Source organism: Dama dama, chromosome 29, assembly GCF_033118175.1.
Source record: "Dama dama isolate Ldn47 chromosome 29, ASM3311817v1, whole genome shotgun sequence".
In the NCBI taxonomy this organism is placed as follows: Eukaryota; Metazoa; Chordata; class Mammalia; order Artiodactyla; family Cervidae; genus Dama; species Dama dama.
In genome coordinates, this window is record NC_083709.1 from 20108794 (window position 1) to 20135102 (window position 26309).

Sequence of the window (26309 nt, forward strand, 5' to 3'; positions counted from 1 at the left end):
CAACCACGTCTCCTCTTTTACTGGGAAGTAAAAGCTTTCCTAGAAACACACCTAACAGATTTCCATGTAGATTTTCTTGGTCAGTACTGAGTCATGTGAGTTTTCTGAGCTGAAAGGGAGTCTCGGGAAACAAGAAGCTGACTTGTTGTGGTTGGCTGAGATCAGTCTCAATCCACTGCCTTCCCAAATATACAGTCAGTCAGGGTGCCGCTGGCATGGTTGAAGGGCAGGGTGGATATTAGATAAGCAACTAGTAGAACCAGGCTCGCCTCACTTTTATGATCAATATTTTTTAAAAAAAATTAAAATTCAATTTTAAATTAAACCAAAATACATGTGGAACTAATATGCAATTTACTTACGTTGCATACTAAAAAAACCTAGTTTTTCTTGCATCTTAAAATTCACCTTTAAAATATTGTTATTCTATTTGTAAATCTGGTGCTTTTTATGTAAAGTAAGAGCAATTACTTACACCAGTTCTAAAATTTAATGTCCAAATTATCTCCTAAGTTTAATATAGAAAAGCCTCCTTTAAAAGTTAATACTACTTACACAATTAATCAACATTCCTTAGACTTAAGAGTTCAAATTTAGCATATTTGTTTCTCTCAAAAAGTTTGAACTACTTGACCAGACATACTTAGAAGTCAAATGAATTAAACCTTTCAAGGCACTTAGCTTTCATATATCTAGAAAATCAAACAAATGTAGTAGCCCCCTTTATTATGTTTAAATGGATAGTCACTTGGTCACGTCCAACTCTTTGCGGCCCCATGAACAACAGCCCGCCAGGCTCCTCTGTCCATGGGATTCTCCAGGCAAGAATACTGGAGTGGGTTGCCATTCCTTCCTCCAGGGGATCTTCCCAACCCAGGGAGGGATCAAACCCAGGTCTCCTGCATTGCAGGCCATTCTTTACCATCTGAGCCACCAGGGAAGCCCATAATTAAAACTAATTAATGGGTAGACAACAAGGTCCTCCTGTATAGCACAGGGAACTATATTCAATATCCTGTGATAAGCCACAGTGGAAAAGAGTACGGTAAAGAGTCCATATATGTATGACTGAGCCACTAGTAGAAACCAAACACAACATTGTAAACCAGTTATACTTCAATAAAATTCAAAAAGGAACCTCCCCCCCCCCCCCCCTCAGAATACAGACAGAGCATGTCCAAAGAAACACAATGATGACACAACTGGTTACTTTATCTGAATACATACAACTTACATCAAGGTGTCAAGGTAATATTCATTTCCTCACTACTCTGCACTTAGAAATATTCCTTCCCAGCGTGACAAATTTACCCATTTGAAACAAGACGAATGGAATCACCATCTCCAGGAGTGAGGGCACAGATTCAGACTTTGGGGCATGGATTGCAGACAGGGGAAAGGGAATCTGAGTCTACTTCCTAGAATGGCTTGTCTCCACTAGTTTACTGAGTGGTATGTGCAGGCTAAGCTGCTTCAGTCCTGTCTGACTCTGTGCGACCACATGGACCGAGGCCCGCCAGGCTCCTCTGTCCATGGGTTCTCCAGGCAAGAATACGGGAGTGGGTTGCCATTCCCTCCTCCAGGGGATCTTCCCAACCCAGGGACTGAACCCACGTCTCTTATGTCTCTTGCATTGGTAGGCAGGTTCTTTACCACTGTTGCCGCTTGGGAAGCCCAGTTTATTGACTGGACCCATCTTCTTACAGAAAGCCCACACTTTCTTAAGCCCAGTGCCTTTTCTTTTCTGTTGCCCTTATCAAAGCTTGTTTATTTTTTAATCAGAATATCTTAAAGAACTTTTATCATCTCTTCTCTCACAATTTTGTATTATTTGATTAGAATTGCTATCTTTTAAACAAATTTTTGTGGATGTGGGCCATTTTTAAAGTCTTTATTGCATATGTTACAATATATTTTCTGTTTTTTGGTTTTTTGACTGTGAGGCATGTGGGATCATAACTCCCTGACCAGAAATTGAATCCATGCCCCCTGCGTTGGAAGACAAAGTCTTAACCACTAGACTACCAGAGAAGTCCCTTGATGATCTCTCTTATTTCCTACCCAGATAGCAACATATTCTCTGATTTGATCTCAACTCTCTTAAGAATTTATCTTTCTTTCAGGCCATTCTATAGATATTTATCAACAGTGACTGCATATATCCCAAATCTTCTGTCCTCTGAATTATCCCAGTGCGCAGAGTTGCTGGCATGAATATGTTTAGGGAAAAACAACAGGCTGAGAATGAGTCTTCATCTCACTCACCATGGTTAAAATATCATGGAAATGCCGGTCTGTCCATATATTCTTTCGAACTTGGAAGACAAACTTTTAAAACCTTTTGAAGATCAACTTCAGACCAATTTTCAACATAGAAAATATGGTCACCATTTCATGATCCATTTTCCACAGTCAGGGTTTTCTGGTCATGAAAATGTTCACATTAGTTCAAAAATCCTCTCTCTCTCACACAAACTTAGAATATTGCAGGTGATTTCCATTGGTTTTAGAACTGGAATGGAATTTAGGAGATAAAATCATCACCCAGTGAAGTGATAACTTCCCTAAAGTCCTTTCCCACTGCTTTTGTTTTCTCCGCCTGTCTGTCAGTGTTAGTTAGAGGTCCCACTCTCTGTGACCCCCGGACTGAAGCCCGCCAGGCCCCTCTGCCCGTGGGATTCTCCAGGCAAGAACATTGGAGTGGGTTGTCACTTCCTTCTCCAGGGGATCTTCCCAACCCAGGGATAGAACCTGGATTTTCTGCACTGCAGGTGGATTCTTTACCATCTGAGCCAGCAGGGAAGCCCAGAGGAGCTTGAATTTCCTGATCTCCCAGTGTTCTTTGTAGTTCTGAGTCTAGACCCTTCCAGGTAGGACCTCAGGCCTCCTGGGGCCCTTCGCCCAGCACTGCTCCTCACGTGACTCAGTGGACCTCTGCTGAACCTGAGTCACAGCCCATCCAGGGCAGAGGTGCTGGAGACCGTCTGGTGTACGTGACCTTGTCCTTCTTCCTCAGGCAGAGGAGCTGTCTGTCAAGCTGGACCCCTACATCCGGACCCAGAGGAGAGACTGGGATGGAGGATCCGCTGAGACACACATCTGGCCCTTGATCAAACTGGTGGAAGTGACCCTTCCCAAATCAGAGCTGATTCCAGAAGGGGTTGTGCTGGTGGACATTCCAGGCACAGGCGACTTCAACAGCAAGAGGGACGAGATGTGGAAAAAGGTGATTCTCTTCCACAGGGCTTCATTCCCTCTCTCTCCATCCCCAGCGCTCTCTGTAAAGCAGCAAGGAATGTTCCACTTTCCGCTTAATGGATTTTATGAGCTCGACAGAGTTAAATTCTCCCATGTTCTAAGGCTCAGGGCAATGGTAGGATATGGGTGGCAAGAGACATCGGGGAGGGAGGAATCACGAGATAGGCCTGGGAGCTGGAACTGGAACTGTGGGACATGAGCAGGGCCAGCAACAGAGTGGCCCGAGAGTGAGCAGAGACAAGGTCAGAGTGAGACAGGGAGGGCAGCATTTGGGTACACAGCAGAGAAGCCGATAGCCACGCACCAAGGAACCAGAAGGCTGCTCCTGTGTTTGGTTGTAAAGAGTTGTTGGTAAGTTGCTAAGTCATGTTGGACTCTTTGTGACCTTGTGGACTGCAGCCCACCAGGCTCCTCTGTTATGGGATTTCCCAGGCAAGAATGCTGGAGCTGGTTGCCATTTCCTCCTCCAGGGGATCTTCCCAATCCAGGGACTGAGCCCACATCTCCTGCATTGGCAGGCAGATTCTTTACCACTGAGCCACCTGGGAAGCCCTTGGGGAGGGTGGGGTGGGCTTTAATATCACGCTTCCTGGGGAAGCTCCAAGGGGGTGAGTGACAGAGAAAGAAAGAGTGTCTTAGTCAGAAGGAGCTCAGGCATGCAGGATTGTGGAGCGGAACGCGGGCAGAGGACAGAGCTGGAAGGGGCTGGGAGGGTCAGGAGAGGTCCCGGAGTCATCATCAGCACAGAGGCTGCCAAAAATCTCTCTGCTGGCCTGCTGCTTCCCTGGCGTATGTAGACTTTAAATTCTGCAGATTTGTGCTAAATGAATGACTGTGGGCCAGGGGAGCTTTGCAACTGTGGTTTTCCATAAAGATCGGGATGGCAGCTTACAGATAAGCAGCCTGTGCCCTGATTTTACAGCTAAGGAAATGAAGGCTCAGAGACGGGAAGTCTTTTGCCCAAAACCCCACAGCTACTGAGTGGCAGAATTTAAACCCGAGAGCAGATTCCTGCCTTCTCAGCTGAGGCTGTCTCTCAACCTCCAGAAAGTCCCCTAACAATTCTTTTTTTCTTGGTTTTGCTGGGTCTTTGCTGTTGTGTGCAGGCTTTCTCTAGTTGTGGTGAGCAGGGGCTAGTCGCAAGTTGCAACGTGAGGGCTTCTCACTACACTGGCTTCTCTTGTTGCAGAGCATGGGCTTTTGGTAGCTGCCCATGCTTCAGAAGGGCTGCATGCATGGGTTTCAGTAGCTGCAACACACAGCCTCATTAGTTGTGGACCCTAGAGGCGGGAAGGCAATGGCACCCCACTCTAGTACTCTTGCCTGGAAAATCCCATGGACGGAGGAGCCTGGTAGGCTACAGTCCATGGGGTTGCTAGGAGTTGGACACGACTGAGTGACTTCACTTTCACTTTTCACTTTCACGCATTGGAGGAGGAAATGGCAACCCACTCCAGTGTTCTTGCCTGGAGAATCCCAGGGATGGGGGAGCCTGGTGGGCTGCCGTCTATGGGGTCACACAGAGTCGAACACGACTGAAGTGATTTAGCAGCAGCAGCAGAGGGGGCAGGCTTCAGTAGTGGTGGTGCATGGGCTTAGCTGCTCCGTGGCGTGTGGGATCTTCCTGGATCCGGGATGGAACCCATGTATCCTGCACCGGCAGGCAGATTCTTTAGCACTGAGCCACCAGGAAGCTTCCCTAACAGTTCTTGAAGGTGGAGGCAGTCTCCCAGTGTCCGTCATCCTTGGTGGCCTGCTCAGGCCTGGCCGGGAGAGTCTTTGTGTCTTCAGGGTTTCAGGTCTCAGGGTGGCGTCCGCTACCTCCTGAGTTCCAGGCCAGCATGGGGAGTGGCAGCCTCGGGGGGTGGCCGGCCCCTGGCACAGGACGGAGTCGTGGCTGCTGCCAGTTCAGACACACTGGGCAGCTTATCAAAGGCCACTCAGACAGACGAGCCAGCAGACCTGGTTCAGAACCCGGGCTCTGAGGAGGTTGGGCTGAAGCGAAGCGATGGTTCCCAGCCTGCTCTGCTTGGCAACAGCTCCCCCACATTCTTGTGGTTTTATGATATCCTCTCAGGAGAAGTTACTAGACTCCCCTCCATCCAGGGAGAACAGAATACAAGGGCTGTCGCCCACCCCTCCAGCTGCCAGCAGTGCCCTCCCTAAACTAAAACCAGTAACTCGAATTCCCCCGTGCTGCCACCTAAGTGTCCCCTGACCTCTCAGGCCCATTCTCATTGCAAGGAGGGAGGTGTGTGGGGGCGGCAGGGGCCATCCACCCGCTCCCAGTTCCAGAGGCTCTTGTCTTATAGATCAGCCTTGTCTGGTGTTTTCTGTGATTTTAATTTTACCAAATCCTGGCAGCCAGGAGCTTTATGTGGGGCCTGAAATTTAACCACCACAACTTTTGTGATCAAGGTCCTCTTTTGTTTGGCTTCCCTGGTGGCTCAGATGGTGAAGAATCTGCCTGCAATGCAGGAGACCTGGGTTAGATCCCTGGGTTGGGAAGATCCCCTGGAGAAGGAAATGGCAACCCACTCCAGCACTCTTGCCTGGGAAATCCCAGGGATAGAGGAGCCTGGAGAGTTATACAGTCCATGGGGTTGCAGAGGGTTGGACACCGCTGAGTGACTGAACAATAACAGCAATTTACCAGGACCAGGGGGAAGTAAGGTGAAAGAGGCCCTGCCCTGGAGGAGGAGCTGGCAGGTTTCATCTTCCACAACGGATGGAATTGTTTGACGCTTCCCTGAGTTGGTTATAATTTGGGAAGTGGGAGGGAGAGATGGGTTTTATTTTCCTGCCTGAATTTGAGTCCATCCATGTAGGGGAGGAGGTTCAGGACACAGATTTGTGTGCCCTTAAGTCAATCCTTTGCCTCGTGGGGTCTGCTATGTACCTTTTCTATAAAACAGTGAAGTCTGTTTGACTCTTGAGACGGGTGCTTTCAAAACAATGATCCATGAAGCCAAGAGGTTCATGGGCAGAGGATGTGGGGCTGTAGAGAAGATGGGGGCTCCAAACCCTCCACCTCAATTTCAACTAAAGCTGCTCTACTTTTAAAAAATCAAGTTGGACCATTGGAGTTTTTCCTAAGATTTCATTTGGAAAAGGGATCCACTGCTAAAAACAAGTTTGAAACCCCCTGCTCTAGACCATGGTTTCTTAGCCTCAGCTCTTCTGACTTGGGGGTGGAGAGGGCAGAGAAATTCTTTGCTGTAGGGGCCCAACGTAGGCATTATGGGATGTTTAGCAGCATCTGTGGCCTCTGCCCACCAGTGTCCCCTCAAGTCTGAACAGTTAGAAATGTTTCCAGGCATTGTCAAAGGTCCACTAGTTAAGAACCAGTGGCATAGAGCAAATAATGATTTAGTTAGCAACTCACAAACTTGTCACACCTTTATGTGCAAAGTGCTATTCTGAGGAACCATAAAACAAATTTAATCCTGGAGCTGGACCAGTTTTCCATTTATATGGAGAGATAATATGGGTAAAACAACACAGTCAGAGAAATGTCACAATTGCTTGTCACATAAAAGTTGTATACTTGATAAAGCAATACGTATGCTATCAAATCATTGTTACAATTATATGTTCAATCATATGGGTTTCTGGCTCCCTGCTGCCACCTTGTGGTAGTATGCTGCATGTGCAGGGCAAGCCAGACATCAAAATAATGCTCTGCAGTGACAGCTTTGGGATCAATGCATGACCAGGACTAGTACTGGAAAAACAAGACCTTTCCCTAGAGGACAGCTTAGTAAATCAAGCTAGTGAGGGATCTGGGACTGAAGGTCTGATTTCTTGAATTCTATCAATGACTAATGCCAAAACATCTGTGAAGCTTCTAGTACGGGCAAGGTACTGTGTTTGAGATGATGCGGATTCCAAGCGGAATGACGTGGCCCCTTCCCATCCGGCACCTCGCAGTCTGGGTGGGGAACGGGGGAGGGGTGCAGAGTGCCAACCGTGTACAGTCTAGTAGCTGCCCAGTGGCTCTGCCTGAGAAGTACCAGGGCAGGTAAGTACAGGTGCTACGGGATGCAGAGATGGGGTGACCAACCTAGCCTCAGGGGGCCCTTGGTGATCTCAGAGGGCAAACAGAGGTCAAGCAGAGGTTGTGGCAAGGGCAAGGACCCCAAGATAGATGCGCAACTTACATCCAGGAATGTGCAGAAAGCTCATGTGGCTGCTGCAGAGAGTGTACTGGCGGGGGTTGGTGAGAGCTGGGGCAGAGCACGGAGGACAGACATGACACATTAAGGAAACATGTCCAGTATTCTTTTCTGGAGACTCCCATGGACAGGGAAGCCTGGCAGGCTACAGTCCTTGGGGTCACAAAGAGTTGGACATCTGAGCGACTAACACGCTACAACCGAGGCCCACTTATGCTCTTAAGCATGCTGTGGTCCTGTTTCACAGACCATCGACAAGTGCTCCGTGATCTGGGTGATCAGTGACATTGAGAGGATTTCCGGAGGGAGAGCCCACGAGGACCTTCTGAACGAGAGCATGAAAGCCTGCCAAAGAGGGTTCTGCAGGGACCTGGCCCTGGTGGTCACCAAGACCGACAAGCTCCACCTGCCGGAATATCTAAGGTACCGCTCTGGGCGTGCGGGGATGCGGGCTTCCCTCTGTGGGTCCCAGGTGCCGTCACTACCGGAAGGACAGAGCTTTGACTCATGGGCATTGTGGACTCAGGCAAGAGACCATTGGTGATGAAAGAGATGCCCGGGTGACTTCTGGGCCATCGGGTAGGTTATCTTTAGAATCTTCCAGAGCAGCTGCTTAACGCCCAAGAGGCTGAATTCTGCATAGCTCCAGGGGTACCACTCAGGAGTCTGAGATGCAAACAGCAGCTCCTAGTGTTTCGCAGTGTGATGGACCTGCCTGCCTCCACGGATATGGGAAGTGTAGATGCCCCACAGCGAGGAGACACTCCTGTAACACTGTCTGGGTGGTACAGCTTTGAATTGTTAGAGTCTGTTTCAGATTTATTTAGGCCACCACAGCATTGACTAGAGTTTCCTGTGCTACATAGTAGGTTCTCATGAGCTATGTATTTTATACATAGTGTATATATATATGTGAATCACAATCTCCCTATTCATCCCACTTCCCCATTCCCTGCCTAAAGTCCAGATGTTTGTTCTTTATGTCTGTGTCTATTTCTGCTTTGCAAATAGGTTCATCAGTACCATTTTTCTATTTGTTTTTCTCTTTCTGACTTGCTTCACACTCGGTATGATATTCTCTAAAATGTCCATCAACAGAGGTCTGCATCTTGACTGGGATAGGGGGTGAGGGCACAGAAAATTCCACCAACAATGAAATAACAAGAAATTAAGATACCATTATCAAATGGACCCTGGAGGTGGGTTAGAGCCTTTAGGCTGAAGAAAGAGCTTAGGAAAAGGAACAAAGGCATGGCTTATTCGGTGCTTTCAGGGGAAGTCAAGACTGCCGTGACACATCATGAGATAAGTAACTATTCCATTTTTCATTTCAGGGAAAGAAAAGTGGGAAATGTAAGTATGGACTAGCTGTTTTCTTTTTTAAAGCTCAATTGAGATATAATTGATAGACCAAAAAATGCATCTTGAGTTTGGACTAGTTATTTTTAAATTATACTTTTTATGACTAGTTTTATATGATTTGAACACCTGCACACTTGTCTGGGTTAAATGAAGAGCAGCCCCCTAAATGTTCATCTTATATTACTCTTTATAACCCTGAATTCTTTGCCATGCTGTTATTTCTTCTTATAATCCAGCAAGCTATTCAGAGCCAGCGAGAAGCTGTTTTAGAAAGAAATGAAATGATAAAGCTACAGAGGAATAAAATTCTCAAGGATAAATTAAAGGTGAGTGAACAGATTCTGTTATGCATTTTTCTGCTTTTCAACCACTCAGATTTTGAGACACAAGTGCCTGTTTGGGTAAAAGCTTTAAAGTAGATGATGTGTCTTATTATTAATTACTTTGCAACCTTAGGCCAATTACTGTACCTGTCTGAGTCTCCATTTTCTCATCTGTAAAGCTGGGAAATAATAATCTCTACTGCCTGTGATTGTTGGAAGAATTGAATGAGTGTGTGGTTTACTGAGAACCATGAGCAGATAAAATCAGGGATTACCATGCAGGTTGAAGCGTGCTTGGCTAGAGGGATGCAGAGGGGCTGTGGGAACTCAGAGGAAGGATCTTCAGTCATGCTGGCAGTTGGGGTAGGTGGTGTTGAGAAGTTCAGGGAAAACTCCTCAGCCTCTTGAGCAGAATTTTAAAGAACCAGTAGTCTTGGGTGAGGTGAAGTAATAGGAAGAAGGGCATTCGAGATAGAAGGAAGAACGTGATTGAAAAAAATCTGCTATGCTGGGTGAACTACAGGCAAATAGGTCTGAACAGCTAAACAGAGGGCATATGCTGTGTTGGGATGTAAGGTCCGAGCTCTATTTTTCAAGTTTGAGTAATTGGTCTGTGAGAATCTTGGTGTTTCTCAAGTGATTTTTATTATTCTGTTCTAAAATAGTTACAAACATAAACTCCTTCCTGTGATAGTCTTTCGCAAGTGTAAACCTGACACCAACTTGAAGGTAAAATATAAAGAAAACAACCTGAATGTCAGTTGTGATGGGTGAGATGGTTTTGCTGAAATTAAATATTCAGGGCTGGGTTTAATAGTAAAAGCAGAAGGCCTTGCGGCCAGTTCTATAGTTAACTGCTTTCTGTATTTTGACTTCAATTATGTTGATGCAGAAAATGTCTGGTGTACAATGTGGAACTGAAAATTGCAAAGCTTTTGTTTCTAATTCAGAATAATCAGACCTCATACATAAGCCAAGGTCTTCTACCAAGCAATTCTTGAATGCTGATTTCAATGAGGCAGTAAACTCAGAAGAGCTGTTCTTGTTCTCATTAATTGTGGAGGACATAATTATATTGTTTCTGGAAGTAGAAATATAAAATATTGGGTTGGCAAAAACCTGAACGAACTATTTGGCCAAGCCAATACCTCAGTTTATAATTCATGATTATATTTACTGCTAATAAATGTGGCAGATTGGTGTATATGGGATAGGGTCTGTGCAAAAATGTCAGCTTGCAGGATGCCTGTGGTTCTGACTCTTAATGGCACAACTTCTTTTGGGTCTGCATGCCTGCCCCTCTGATGGCTGCATAACACCTTCATTCTCCAGCCACCCTTTCTTCAGTTTGAATTGTTGTGAAACCTTTACTTGTCCTGCAGGCCTTCATTTGGAGCATATTTAATTTAGCCTTGGAAAAAATGAGGCAGAATTTGATTATATAGCCATTCATAGAAATGTCTATGCTCATTTTTTTAATTATAAAATGAAAATTAAGAAAAAATATTCATGGAAAATGACAGACTCCTGGGACTACAGTTATTGATCTCAATTTGGAAATGTTTTAGAAAGGTGCTTTTCTCAGTAGTATGAAGAACTTGAGTGTGCTAAGTCGCTCAGTCATGTCCGACTCTTTGCGACCCCATGTGACCCTATGGACCATAGTTTGCCGAGCCTGCCTCTGTCTATGGGATTCTCCAGCCAAGAATACTGGGGTGGGTAGCCATCCCCTTCTCCAGGAGATCTTCCCAACCCCGGGACTGAGCCCACGTCTCTTACGTTTCCTGCACCGGCAGGCGGGTTCTTTACCGCTCCTGCCGCCTGGGAAGCCCAGTGTGGAGAATGGATAGCGGGAAGAGGGGCTGGTGAAGACTGGATGCAGCGAGGTCAGCTTGGGAGGCCTTTTCTGTAATCCAGGTGGTGTCACAAAAATAAAAAAGAAGTGATCAGAACCTGAGTTAGGCAGTAACCATAGGAACAGAGTACAGGAGACGCATTCAGGAGCCGAGAGGGAGCTCCGTTCCACAGCTCAGGGTGGCTAACTGCATGTGGCAGGTAAGACAGAGCCGGGTTTTGATGTTCAGGCGTGTCTTTTGAGCTGATTATCATACAGTATTTTGCCTTTGCTTTAGCAAACCTGTAAAGAAAACCTGCCCTACTGTTCCTGTGTGTCTCTTTTTAATTTGCACACGATTACTGTGCTCACAGTTCTGACCCCAGATGTGTGGCGTTTTCCCCACACTGAACAATTCTCCCTGATCTCAGCTGAGTGCCTTACAGTTTAACTCAGTTTGACATTGTCTACGTGGAGATAGGGCTTCCCAGGTGGCTCAGTGGTATAGAATCCCCCTGCCGATGCAGGAGACGTGGGTTTGATCCCTGGGTCAGGAAAATCTCCTGGAAGAGGAAAGGGCAACCCACTGCAGTACTCTTGCCTGGGAGACCCCATGGACAGAGGAACCTGGCAGGCTAAAGTCCACGGGGTTGCAAAAGAGTTGGAGGTGACTAAATAGCAACAGCAACCTGGAGATAGCATCAGACCCCACAGGTTAAGGGTTCAGTCCCACGAGACTGCCCCCACTTCAGATACGAATCGCAAGAAGTAGGTCCCCAGGTTACACACGACTTCTGACTTCATTACAAATTGGTTCTTATGACTTCCTCTCCCTTGGATTCAGTTATTTGCCGGAATAGCTCACAGAACTCAGTGGATCAATTACTCACATTTACCAGTTTATTATATAATAAAGAATTTGACATAAATGAACAGCCAGATCAAGATATACATAGGGCAAGCTCTGGGAGGCTCCCCAGGAATGGAGCTTCTGCCCCATGAAATTGGGGCACATTGCTCTCCAAGTATGTGGATGTCTTCACCAACCTGGAAGTTCTCTGAACCCTATATTATTGGGAATTTATGGAGCTTCGTCATGCAGACATGATCAATTATGAACTATATTTTCAGCTCCTCTCTCCTCTCTGGAGAAAGGGGGTGTGCTTAGAAATCCCAAGGAATTCGGGAGTTCTGTGCTGGGAACTGGGGTCAAAGACTAAATTTTATAATGAAAGATTCTCCCAACACCTCTTTGTATAAGAGTCTCAGGAGCCCTGTGTCAGGAATTCAGAGCAGAAACTGATAGACAGAGATACAGATATTATTTCACAATACCTTATTGTTTTACTCAGTTTAAAGATCATATTAATTCATTGCTTTTCACAGAATTATTGTGTTCTGTTTGATGTTCAAGTTCACATGTCGGCCAATGGGAGCCCTTAATATGGGAGCCCTTTCAGCATCACACAGACATTAAAAATCAATATCCTCGTATCAATAACCTCAGATATGCAGATGACACCACCCTAATGGCAGAAAGCAAGGAAGAACTAGAGAACCTTTTGATGAAGGTGAAAGAAGAGAGTGAATAAAAACTGGCTTAAAACCCAGCATTCAAAAAACTAAGATCATGGCATGCAGTTCCATTACTTCATGGCAAATAGATGGGGAAACAGTGACAGACTTTATTTTCTTGGGCTCCAAAATCACTGAAGATGGTGACTGTAGCCATGAAATTAAAAGATGCTTCTTGAAATAAAAGTTATGACAAGCCTAGACAGCATATTAAAAAGCAGAGACATTACTTTGCTGACAAAGTTCATCTAGTCAAGGCTATGGTTTTTAAAGTAGTCATGTATGGATGTGAGAGTTGGACTATAAAGAAAGCTGAGTGCTGAAGAATTGATGCTTCTGAACTATGGTGTTGGAGAAGACTCTTGAGAGTTCCTTGGACAGCAAGGAGATCAAACCAGTCAATCCGAAAGGAAATCAGTCCTGAATATTCATTGGAAGGACTGATGCTGAAGCTTCTGCTTCAATACTTTGGCCACCTGATGCAAAGAGCCAACTCATTTCAAATGAGACCCCGATGCCGGGAAAGATCTCCTGCTGGGCAGAGTAGGGGGCAACAGAGGATGAGATGGTTGAATAGCATCACTGACTGAATGCACGTGAGTTTGAGCAAACTCCGGGAGATAGTGAAGGACAGGGAAGCCTGGCATGCTGCAGTCCATGGGGTCTCAAAGAGTCAGCTGCTAGTTAGCAACTGAAAACAGCAAGATGCTATAAAACTTTCTTTGCTCACTGGCAGCAAGTTTATATTCAGACCAATTTTTTTTTCTCTGCCCCCAAACATGGACCTATTACTATAAAAGAAACTTGGGTTTCTTTTAGTGAATGAGTGAGTGAAAATTGCTCAGTCATATCTGATTCTTTGCTACCCCATGGACTATACAGTCCATGGATCCATGGAATTGGGCCAGAATACTGGAGTGGGTAGCCTGTTCCCTCCTCCAGGGGATCTTCCCAAGCCAGTGATCAAACCCAGGTCTCCCGCGTTGCAGGCGGATTCTTTATCAGCTGAGCCACCAGGAAAGCTCAAGAGTAGAGAATAATATTAAAAATAAAGGTTACTGTACAAGGAGTCATATCAAAATATTCATACAAGTAAAAGAAGTAGACAGGGTGTTATCACTGCAAGATGATTTAAGTGACAAAGCTAGATTTTCTTAAAAAATGGGGTTTTTAATTCAAAAAGATACATGCACCCCAGTGTCCACTGCAGCATTATTTATAGTTGCCAAGACATGAAAACAATCTTAAGTGGCCATCAACAGATGAATGGCTGAGTAATATTCTGCTGTGTGTGTGTATATATATATACATACACACACACACACACATATATATATACAGCACATCTTCTTCATCCCTTCTTAGTACTTCTATGAACATTGCGGTACATGTATCTTTTGGAATTAGAGTTTTCTCCAGACACATGCCCAGGAGTGGGATTGCTGGATCCCATGGTAACTGTAGTGTTTTTTTTAAGGTTAAATACACTTCTGAACTATTTTCTGTGTACATTTCCATATACAAAAATAGACTTGCTATTTTTTAAGTCCGCAGAGAATCCCTGCAACAATGTCCTCACGACCTCTGCCCTTGCGAGGGGGACAGATGGGAACATCTGACCTTGAGAATGTTGCTCACTCCTTACGGGGCTCGTGCAGAACAGAGCGTGGATGAGCTAAAGCCTGCTGAAGGCTCTGGTGAAGCGGGGGCCTGGCTGCCTTTGTGGTGGCTGAGTCATTCTGTTCCCTATGTGCCTCTCTTACTTCAGAGAAAACTGCCAGCTGACTCCAGGGTTCTGGAAGCCTCTGAGCTGGTGTACACGGTCAGCGCCCAGGAGTACTGGCAGCGGGCGCTGCTCACCGAGGAGGAAACTGGTAACTTACACATAAATATATGTATTTTTATCTCACTCACTGAAGTTCTCAAGAACAAGCCTGGCACTCTGAGTTTCCCACAGAACTTTCTGTGCCACACTTGTAGTTTGCCACAGTTTCCATACCTGTGAGCAAATGTGTGTGTGTCTTGGTTCCCGGTGCTTCACTGCTGACCTCCCATCTGTAGTTGCTGACCCTAGCCTGGGGAAAACAGAAAGGTTGGCTTCATGAGCATCCCACCCACATAGGACCTCCGCTGAAGTCGATTCAGACTGCCGTCCTGATCTGTTAATTTTCATGAATTCTGTTTCCTATGAGCTCTGGCCTTTTCAAACTGTTGGTGTTGCCTGTGAATTCCAGAAATCCCCAAGTTAAGAGAATATATCAGGAGAAGGCTCTTGGATAAGAAGAAGAGGATGGTGACCAAGTACGTCACTGAAGCTTTTGGCCTGTTGCTCCTCACAGACAGTTTCAGCTGCACGGACCACCTGCAGGTATTCCGGGGAGACCCCTGGGCTGTGCGTCCTTTGCCTCCCAGCCTGGGCAGAACCCTCCCTCCCTCTTACCAAGTTAGAAAATTAACTTGGAATGACTTTTCTGACCAGAGGAACACCCTAAACTCAGAGAATCTAAAGAGAATAAAGAAAATCTGAGGGTTAACATTGTAACCTTTGAGTAAGGAAAGAAAAGAAGGTTTTATCTTCTTCTTTTCTTTTTCCACCTGTGACAGATAGGCTGAGAGGGAAAGTTAAAAATAGTCACTTTAGCCTCTCCCGAGACTTGAATCAAGTAGAGTGTGTTTAATGGTAGGAGAGATGTGTCGTCTTCTGCTGGAGTAAGCTGAGCTTCCCTGGCGGCTCAATGGTAAAGAATCTGCCTGCCAATGTAGGTTTGATCCCTGAGTCGGGAAGATTTCCTGGAGAAAGAAATGGCAACCCACTCCAGTATTCTTGCCTGGAGAATCCCATGGGCAAAGGAGCCTAGTGGGCTATAGCCCATGGGGTTACAAAGAGTCAGACATGACTAAGCAACTTAGCTCACAAGCACATAAAAAGGATATGCTGCTAAATGATAAGTTTGGAAGAAAAATTTGCGGCCAGAATAAATCACCAAAAGCATTGCTTCCTTGTGAGGGATTGAATATACAAACAGACAAGCATATGTAAAAACAGAACTTTGACCCACAGTCTGCAACAACCAGCCTAGGAAGCCAACCCCTGATCTACAGCAAACAGCTCACGAAGTCAGCCTGCTCTGTCTTAGACATGTAGGAAGTTAGACTGCTATCTCTGATAACAATCTAAGAAGCAAGGCAATAACTTCTGTAACAATCAGCCCCAAACGCCAGACCTTGGTTAATGACTAAGGGCTTCCCTGTGTGCTGTGCTTAGACACCCAGTCGTATCCGACTCTTTGCGACCTCGTGGACTGTAGCCCACCAGGCTCAAGGGCTTCCCTAGCCTTTTTTTAAAATTTTTTACCCTTCATCCATATTTTATTGCAAAGAGATTACCATGATGCTTAGGTATTTTAAAACATGAGCAGTGGTTGCTTACAAAACAGAAAAAGAATTTTTAACAACCTGAAACACACAAAAACAACCCATCTGATTCAGATGACTAGTAGTATGGCTGGAAAGTGACAGCCCCCATCCAAATTAAACCCTTTAGCAATGATGGCGTTGCCTTTAATTCTGCAAATGACAGTCTCCCAGCAGACTGCACTGTTGTTGATACTCACATTTTTGCTATAACTGGCTAGCCATTAAACTCTCATCAGAGACAACCCTGTTAGCTCATGGGCTTCCCTAATCTTTATCCCTGCTTCCAACAAGGACCAATCAAGGAGAGATGAATATACTCATCATTTCAGAAATTCTACATAAAAGTGCCAAATAGAGCAAGATTCACCATCTTTTCACTCATCCTCATGAATCACACAGGATCCCTGCATCAAGGCCCCCACTCGTGGCTGCCCCATGCCAGGGGTCTCTGATCACGGTGCCGAAAGCCTTCCCACCCCTCTGCCTGCCTGTGTGTGTGTGCGTGCTCAGGGCATCTGAGTCTTTGCGACCCCATGGACTGTAGCCCGCCAGGCTCCTCTGTCTCTGGGATTCTCCAGGCAAGAATACTGGAGTGGAGTGGGTAGCCATTCCCTTCTCCAGGGGATCTTCCTGATCCAGGGATCGAATCTGCCCACACTGCAGGCAAATGTTTCACTGCCGAGCCACCAAGGAAGCCCCTGGCCTTTGAGTATCTGCCAAATGCAGGTGATGCCCACTGACTCCCTTACTACAGCAAGCTCTGAATTGACAGCCTTTGGATGTGCTCATTTGGTTGGTGTTTCTTTATTTCCATACTTGCTGTCATCTATCATATTTGCTCAGCCAAGCTGTCTGACCTGTTATTACGTAGAAAAGGGAAGGGGTAGAGAAATGTAGGATTGCGCTGGTCCCGATAACGTGAGACAGTGAACCTGGGGGGCGCCCAGTGGAGGGACTAGCTGAGGTGGCTGGGCGGGATGTGACTTCAATGTGAAAAGTGAGCAATGCTGACTCTTAAACAGTATTTTACTTATTTGGCTGCAGTGGCTCTTAGTTTCGGCATGTGGAATCTAGTTCTGCAACCAGGGATCGAACCTGGGCCTCCTGCTTTGGGAGCTCAGTCCAGGGAGCCACTGGACCACCAGGGAAGACCCGCAGTGTCAATGTTTAATATTTAATAGCCCATGCGGTGTTGGTCAGCTGTCTTTTTTGTTGTCATTTAGTTGCTCAGTTGTTCCGACTCTTTGAGACTCCACAGCAGGCTTCCCTGTCCCTCACTATCTCCTGGAGCTTGCTCAAACTCATGTCCATTGAGTCAGTGATGCCATCCAACTATCTTGTCCTCTGTGGTCCCCTTCTCTTCCTGCCCTCCATCTTTCCCAGCATTAGGGTCTTTTCCGTTTTAGAAATTCTACATAAAAATTGCCAAATAGAGCAAGATTCACCATCTTTTCCCTCATATTTCTTACTGTGTTTTGTTCTAGTTCTGTGAAAACCAAAACCAAAACAAAACAAAAAACAACAAAACCTTTCTGGAATTTGAGATTTTCTACTTTGACTTTTGTCCTCTGAAATACTAGTGAAGGTTTTGACATTCCAACTTCCCGAAAAAATTCTTCGGGGTGAAAGTTGCCTTGCTGCCCAGCCAAAGATTGCTTTTGGAAGTGCTGATGGAAAATGAATCAGATGCGGTGCTGTTTGTGGCTGGTTTGTTTGATAAACACCGGGACAAAGCCTTCTGCAATCCAAGCTGGAGTGTGATATGGAAGTACAGCCTCAGTTCTCTCCTTGTATCCAGACTTTAGGCGACAGAAGACGCGGAGGAGGGGGCTGGCTGGAATTCTATCATAGCCTTTTAGAGGGGGTTGCCAGCAGCCTTCTTCAAAATTCTTTGGCCTCACATATCAGTCTCAGCCTTACTTCTTTGATAGAAAGTTGGAAGGCAAGAACTTTGTCAGTTCTTTTGTATTCTGGGGGGAAAAAAACCCTAAAATTGTATGTGATGGACCTTTTTTTTTTTTAAGATTGTGACTCAAACTCAAAAATTAGAGGATAAGGATTTTATTTTTTATTTATTTATTTTTTAAAATTAATTAATTTCATTTTTGGTCATGCTGGGTCTTCATAGCTGTGCCCTGGCTTTTGTCTAGTTGTGGCAAGCAAGGGGTATCTCTTAGATGTGGTGTGAAGGCTTTTCATTGAGGTGGCTTCTCTTCTGGTGGTTCCCAGACGCCAGAGCACAGGCTATGGTAGTTGTGGTGCATGGGCTTAGTTGCTCTGTGGCCTGTGGAATCTTCTCAGACCAGGGATTAAACCCATGTCCCCTGCATTGGCAGGTGGATTCTCAATCACCAGTCCCCCAGAGGAGTCCAGTTTGTGATTTTAAATGAACAGGGATCTCACCTTTATTTTTACAAATCAATGGGAAGTTGATTATGACAATCTCAATGTTGAATGAGTCCTGCATTTATTCATAGTAGATGCCAGCCCTTTTCCCTTTCTTTATTCCCAGCTCTTCTGCTTTTTATCCTTCTTCAATAAGGATTCGTTGAGAGTGAGCCATTGTGAGAATCTTGCCTGTGGCGTTCCTTTTCATGACTTCTTTCTTCTTTCATTTTGGTCACCAGTGACACCACAAATTTCAAAGAACCCAGCGAGCACTCAGAAAAAAGTCCTGCTTATAGAATTCCGGGGCTTGCCTGGTAGCTCAGGTGGTAAAGAATCTGTCTCTAACGCAGGAGACCGGAGTTCGATCCCTAGGTCAGGAAGATCCCCTGGAGAAGGAAATAGCAACCCACTCCAGTATTCTTGCCTGGAGAATTCCATGGACAGAGGAGCCTAATGAGCTACAGTATAGAATTCTAACTAGTGAAAACTCTGAAACTTCCCAGGGCATGCCTGAAGTGGGATAGTTTCCATCAACTTCTGAAACTCATCTATTCTGAGACTCAGAATGTAGAAGTTTGAGGCTCATTTTCAGGATCATTCAGCTCCATTCAACTTACTTCACAGACAATGCCCTTGAGGATTCAGGGAAGATAAGTCATCTATGGAAGGTCACACCTTAATGCAAGAGCTATTTCTCTCATCCAATTTGGAATAGAATTTAAAATCCTATGTTATCCAGCCATGTCTCCATGCCGCTCACTCACCCCACAAACGTTTATGGACTGCATTCTCCGTGACATGCCTGGAATAAACAAGCATGAACAACAGTCTTTCTCGTCAGCAAGGTCCTGGCCCAGAACAGGGAGACACATGGCCCGAGGGAGACACAGCGTAGCAGGGATGTACCAAGGGCAACGGGAGTCCAGGAAAGAGCAGCCAGACTCTGCTCACCCCAACTCTGCTGGGGCAGTCAGGGACAGCATGACACGAGAAGTGACTTTGGAACTTTTTCTGGGAGGACGAGAACGTGGGAAGAGCCTGTGCACAGCCAAAAGGATGGCGCATTTGGGGAATGGCAGCAAGTTCATGGGCAGCTACATGGGAGGACCTTTTGGGCAAACAGCTGGTGATGCTGGAGAAATTGGTTCAGTTCTGGCCAAGAAGGGCCTTAAGTGCTGAGCTAAGGAGTGTGGCTTCTTTCTACTGCAGGTGGACACTGCCTGATCTCCAGGGTTCTCATACAGGGGCAGGCACTACAAAGTTCCCAGTTTGGAACCTAGAGGTCAAGACAGCCTCTGGTGGTCACTCCCTTATATATTTGAATTGACATTTCTTCCCTGATTAGACTATTCTCCTTTGAAGCAGGAACCGAGTCTTTATTTTGGTGGTCCTTTATCTCTGTTATTTATTCCAAATGGTCACTGTTAACCCAGGACTTGCTAGAAGCATAGAATCCCAGGTACTCGGGTTTGAACCAACTTGCCCACTGAGTTCTATGCACATTTTCCTCACACAAATTTGAGAAATCCTATTCTCCCAAATTGCACCAAGTTCATTAAATATTTGTCAAATCAGATGTCATTGGGAAAAATCTCTTTTAATAACAGCTGAGTTTTTTAAAATGTTTACTCTTGCCAATAGCCTAATGGATTATACCACTAAAATAAATTGTAGGAGGCATATATTTGTTCTATTCTCCAATTCCACAAGTGGCTTCCCCCGTGGCTCAGATGGTAAAGAATCTGCTGCCAGTGTAGGAGATTCAGGTTCGACCATTGGGTTAGGAAGAGCTCCTAGAGAAGGAAATGGCAACTCACTCCAGTATTCTTGCCTTGGAAATCCCATGGACAGAAGAGCCTGGCAGGAGACAGTCCACGGGGTTGCAAAGAGTCAGACACAACTTAGAGACTAAGCACACACGCATGCAATCCCGCAAAGCTTGAGGAGACCTGTGGACTGGAGGATGCTTTCCTGGGTGAGAGGGAGAAGCCCATGGTGGGTGATGAGCTCAGGCTCAATCTGGACAGGCTTAGAGGAAGCAGACCCGCAAAAGCCGATGCCTGTAGCGAGGGCACAGCCTCACGCTCTGGATGGTCCTTGTCTCTAGAATGAACACTTGCACATGAGTGGCCTGCGGAGATTTGTGGAAGAGAAGATACAGTTGCTGGAGAAGGCCATTGACCACTGCTTTGCCCACATAGCGCAGCCCCTGCAAGAAGGGATCTGGAATGCCAGGAGTTCCTACCGACGCATCCTTGGGGCGTGTCTGGTGGTGAGTGACCCTCTAAAGGGAAAAACCATGATATTTGGGGAGGTCTGTCTGATCCCTTGCCTACTTTTCTACTATCCCGTTGCTTTCAAGAGAAATAAAGAGCTAGAAGAGATTGGGAGAGAGTGAAAATTGCACACAGGAAAGCATATTGAGCAACTGTTCGACTATGCATTGCAAGGACTCAGGGAAAGGTACATGGTTAGGGAGAAAGAGGTGGAATACAGGATCTGAGGGCCTTGTTTTGAGTGTCAGCCCCACCAAACACCCTCTCTGTAGGCCCGGGCGAGGCCCTAAACCCACTTAAGCCTGTTGCATTTTTCTTCTATAAAATGGGTATGATAAATACTTGTCTAGTCTATTTCACAGGGTTGATGTAAGTATCAATTAGATACACAATAAGAAAGCATCTTGTAATCTCTCACTTGGTGTACAAATTGTTGTTTTATCTTTTAATTAGTTATGTGGGGTTTCTAAGGGATGGCAAAGAGGATGAGATGGTTAGATAGCATCACCAACTCAATGGACATGAATTTGAGTGAACTCCAGGAGATAGTGGAGGATAGAGGAGCCTGGTGTGCTGCAGTCCATGGGGTTGCAGAGTCAGACATGACTTAGCAACTGAACAACAAGGGATGGGACATAAGAAATGTGTATTGTTGTTTAAGCCATGAAGTTTGGGATAATTTGTTTCATAGCAATAGGTAACTAAGTGACGGTAGGGAGAACTGTTTCCAAAGGATGGTAGAAGATCCCAGATCAAAAAACTGAATGAGTAAGTGGGTGCTGAGCAAGTGAAGGCAGGAGGTGGGGACCAGTCTCCGAGACGATGTGCTTGGGGAGAAGGAGTGGCATTAGGCATCTTCAGGCTGTCACTAGGGCTCCATCCTAGGAACCATCCCCTCTCTCCTTAGCCCTTCAATGGCTTCTTTCTCTGTGACTACAGACACACCTGGGGAGTTCCTATTGGATAAGCAGCTTGCCTTTGTGATCACACATTTGGGCAAACATGTATATACTAACATCATAATGTTATACAATATAGTAAAATAACCTAAATGTCTAGTGATAAGAGAATGATAAAGTGAATTATAATGCATCCATATGATATTATGTGGTTGTTAAAATATTTTTTGGAAGTATTTGCAGTGAATTCAGGAAATGCTCATGTTATAATATTAAGTGAAATGGCAGAATATTAAAATACAGATAGCTAGACAGACATGATAGATAGATGTGGGTAGATACAGTATGCTATCAGTTGTACCATGCTCCACGGCCATTAACTTAAAATATATTCCCCTAAAACATAGATCACTGATTAATGATCACAAGTGCTTCCCTGGTGGCTCAGATGGTAAAAGAATCCGCCTGCAATGCAGGAGACCCGGGTTCAATCCCTGGGTCGGGAAGATCCCCTGGAGGAGGAAATGGCAACCCACTCCAGTATTCTTGCCTGGGAAATCCCCATGGACAGAGGAGCCTGGAGGGCTACAGTCCATGGGGTTGCAAAGAGTCGGACACGACTGAGAGACTAAACAGCTACAGCAATGATCACAAGGCCCTCTACTGAAATTCTGGTCAGTGCTAATGTATTTTGTATTCTCTTATTCTTCTACTGAGAATCAATCACCATGTGGCCAAAATCTGTTGTCTCTAATAGCTGTCGCTTCATAATAATTTTTTTCTTTTCATTTATGAATTTATGTTTCTGGGAAAAAATATGACAAAGATATACACATCAGATCACATTTTATCAAATATTTAATAAAAAATATAAAACTCTGGGTTGTGTTTGGAAAATCTGAAAGATACTCGCAGTGGAATCAGAGCACACTTTTATTTAAGAACTGCTCATTTAACACGTTTATCAAGCATGACATATGCCAGGACCAGACGGTGAGGATGTCACGATGGATGAGACACTGGGCTTGATCTCAACCAGCTGAGGATCCATTGCAGCAGCCTGATGAGTAGAGAGACAAATGCGAAGCTGCTGTCTGTGAGCAGACAGGAGAGGATGCTTTGGGAGCTCACGGTGGAAGCTCCTGCTGACCAGAGGTGTGACTGCTCTCCTCTTGTGCAGCTTAATAACGAATAGCTTAATTGGAAGATCGTGTCTCTACTCTTCCTGGTAATTCTTGCTAATAGTGTTTGGGATCTAGACGAAAACATAGATACTAAACTAGTACACAAGTATTATTGATAATTTCGTTTTACTAAAAATTAGACTAATTGAATGAGTTCCCCAGGTGCCTCCGTAGTGAAGAATCCAGCTGCAGGAATGTACGTTTATCCCTCTGTTGTAAAGATCCCTTGGAGGACAAAACGGCACATTCTCCCCTGGACACAGGAGCCTGGTGGGCTGCAGTCCACGGGGTCACAAAGAGTCAGACATCTCTGACTGAGCACACACATGCACATACACACACACACGAGGCAGTGTAGGTCTGATTCCATGAATTCTAGGTACCTACTGACTCTGTTATCTCATTATTTATCCAGAGGAGCAGAGGAAACCAGGGCTTTCACCAGACTCTGAAAGCGGTTTGCCTGAAAAACGGCATCTGTGCCTCCAGGACTTTTGCGAGAATTGATCTGAATGAAGCCCTCACACAGCCCATCTACGAACAGATTGATCCCGTTTTTGGGTGCATTTTTAGGTAAAGGAATCCATTTGGCTCCTCTGTGAACAAACATCCTAAGAACGCCTGGCCCAGGGTCTCATCTTCAAGAATTTGTTCTTGGGATCTGGAAGGGTCCAGAGTAGCTTGCAACTTGAGGAGGAAAACTCAGTCTTTGGCAAAACACAAAAGCCTTTCTGGTTGGGTTTACTTAAAATCTTCCCATGGTGACCCAGAGTGCAGCTGGAGACGCTACTTTGAGACTAATGTTATAATTCCTGTTATTTTTCAAATATCTCCTACAGGCAGCAGGGGATCCATTTTCTTATGGACCTGGGCCCAGGATAGGGTATTTTGGTTGGAGAGTGTGGACTTAAGGAAACACACAGCCTTCGTAAATTTCCCTGAGCATGAAAAGGAAAAATGGCTCAGGATGACTCTGCTTGTTCTTTGACACATGGCGTGGGGTTTGGGGCTTGAGCCTTCACAGTGCCTGCTCCTTCCCTTCTTCCTTGACCTCCAATGGTTTCGGACCTCCTTCCTTGACCTCCATCCACAGAAAGAGAGTCTTCTATTCCTCACCTGTCTTCAGTCTCCATCCTTCACCCCTGGCATTTCACCTGGCCCGCCACCTGCTCCAGCTTGAACCATTCTACTTTTGCTCAATGCTTCCTGCCCCTCCCCCCAACCTTCCTTTAAATTTGTTTTTCATCATGCCATTCCACCTATGCCCACTCACTCTGTTTACATGTCTGTAGGGTAAACTCCAAATTCCTTGGAATAGACTTTAAGACATTCCACCTGCCTCCAATTGGCCTTTCCCATCCCTCCCTGCCCCATCTGGCTTTTTACCAATCTGAGGGCAGCAGAGTTACTGAGACATGCCAGGAACTGCGCTAAGCACTTTGCATGCATCATGTTATCATAGCCTCCCAAGAACCCTCTGAAGTGGCTCTGGTCTTTTTGCAAAGTGAACACACTGCCAATGGGAGGAATCATGCAGCTTTCCCAGGGTCACTTGACACACAGGTAGAGATCTAGGACTTCAAGCCTCTGCCCTCTCCTCTGCTCACCCGCTCACCTCATACCCCTGGGATGTCCTGAAACTTAGTTCACTGTGTTGTCCTTGGGGAGATGCTGCCTCCTTCTTTTCACATCCCTAAACATTACACAGGCTTCCCTGGTGGCTCAGCGGTAAAGAATCTGCAGAATCTCTGCAATGCAGGAGACACTGGGCTCAATCCTTGGGTCGGGAAGATCCCCTGGAGGAGGAAATGGCAACCCACCCCAGTATTCTTGCCTGGAGAATTCCATGGACAGAGGAGCCTGGCAGGTTTCAGTCCGTGGGGTGACTAAGAGTCAGACATGACTCTGTGACTAAACAACAACAAGCCTTGCCCATCTTTTAAGGTGTATTTCATCCCACCCTTTCAAGTGGGAACATTTGAGTAGCCGAAAGACTATGAGTTTTGAGGTCAAATAGATCAGTGTCTAAGGCCTGACCCTGCTACTCACTAGCCATGTGACTTTGAACACATTTTAGCAACTATTTCCAAACTTCAATTTCCTCATCTGTAAAATGGGTGTCATTGCACTGACTTCATAGGTTTTTATATCAAGGGCCTAGCACAGCACAGTGCTTGGAATATTATAGAAATTTTATAACTATTAGATCTCATCCCCCTTCTGTTAAAAATGAGTAAAAGAATACCAGCTAGTTTATTCTTTGTTTTAATCCCACAATAACTGCTGCTGTCTCTTAACATTTTACTTTGCTTTCCTCAGTAGGTCTGGGAAGCCCACTGATGGCTCAGCTCTGATCCCCCACATAGATGCTTTTAAGCTCTCTCTGCAGGAGAAGATGACTGAAATTGGGATAAGAAATGGCTGGAAATATGACAGCTATAAAAAGAGTTTCCTGATCCAGGAGGTAAGATCCTTATAGAGTGAAGAGGGCAATGAGGTTGGGTAGTGGTTTTCTTCCCAGCAGGATTTTGAAGGTTGCCTGTCTTTCCCTACTTGTTCCCTTAGAGTGTCTAGGCTCTGGGTAGACCTAATAACAGATGCTATGAGATACAGAACATAGCAGGATGGACGAGAGAGACGTGATCCTGGAGGTAGCAAGCTTTGTTCCCCTGAGAAGCAGCCAATAATAAGTGCTGAGATTGTCAAACAAACTCAGTTCCCAGGAAGTATCTTCAAAGAGTCCTTAGCTATATCAACATTTGAATCCACTTATAACAGTCTCACTGACTTTTTGCCAATATCATGAAATACCATCCACGGCAGTGAAGTTTAAAGAAGTGTCATTTTTTTGCAGATTACTTTTTAGTTTTGAGTCCTCAAGACTCTTATCTGGGACTCATTTTCTTAGTCTGGGCTGTCTTAGTCTGTTTGGGCTGCTATAACAAAATACCATAGACGGGGAAGCTTACAAACTTAGCTTACAAACTGAGACATTTCTCAGTATTCTGGAGGCCGGAAGTACAGGATCAAGGTGCAGGCAGGCTTGGTGTCTGCTTGGGCTCACTTCCTGGTTTACGGGTGGCTGTCTTTTTGCTGTGTGCTCACATGGCAGAAGGGCACAGAAGCCCTGTAGGGTCTCTTCTATAAAGGGCATCATCCCAACTGAGAGGGCTCCACCTTGAGTCCTAATCACCTCCCAAAGGCCCTACCTCCTAAGGCCATCACACTGCATTTGTGCTTCGTTGCTCAATTGTGTATGACTCTTTGCAACCCACGGACTCTAGACTGCCAGGCTCCTCTGTCCATGGGACTCCCCAGGCAAGAATACTGGAGTGGGTTGCCATTTCCCTCTCCAGGGGATCTTTCCGACCCAGGGATTGAACCCAGGTCTCTTCCATGGCAGGGAGATTCTTTACCATCTAAGCCATCACATTGGGGTGTAAGATTTCAGTGTAAGAATTTTGGAAGACATGACTATGCACAGGCCCAGCCCAAATTACATGAGAATCACCTGTGCCCCCTTAAACTTCCCAAAGATGCCCCATCCCATAACCATGCATGCACCTGAGTTCAACTCTGCAAATACTTATTGAGTTGTCTGAGGCACCAGGCACTATG

The 26309-nt window shown here is 45.6% G+C and overlaps 1 protein-coding gene across 12 annotated transcripts in view; it reads left to right on the forward strand.

Annotated features, from left to right (window-relative positions):
- Nucleotides 1-26309, forward strand: part of NUGGC (nuclear GTPase, germinal center associated) — a 54449-nt gene that overhangs the window by 22464 nt on the left and 5676 nt on the right. For 10 of the 12 annotated variants that reach the window (XM_061132870.1, XM_061132866.1, XM_061132873.1 and 7 more), the window contains 9 exons: nt 3017-3226; nt 7681-7856; nt 8768-8786; nt 9032-9121; nt 14296-14401; nt 14762-14895; nt 20440-20604; nt 23107-23264; nt 25011-25155. In XM_061132870.1, the coding sequence (XP_060988853.1) occupies nt 3017-3226; nt 7681-7856; nt 8768-8786; nt 9032-9121; nt 14296-14401; nt 14762-14895; nt 20440-20604; nt 23107-23264; nt 25011-25155 (1203 nt within the window). The remainder of the gene's footprint in view (nt 1-3016; nt 3227-7680; nt 7857-8767; nt 8787-9031; nt 9122-14295; nt 14402-14761; nt 14896-20439; nt 20605-23106; nt 23265-25010; nt 25156-26309) is intronic. The other 2 variants (XM_061132872.1, XM_061132877.1) reach the window with 2 other exon arrangements.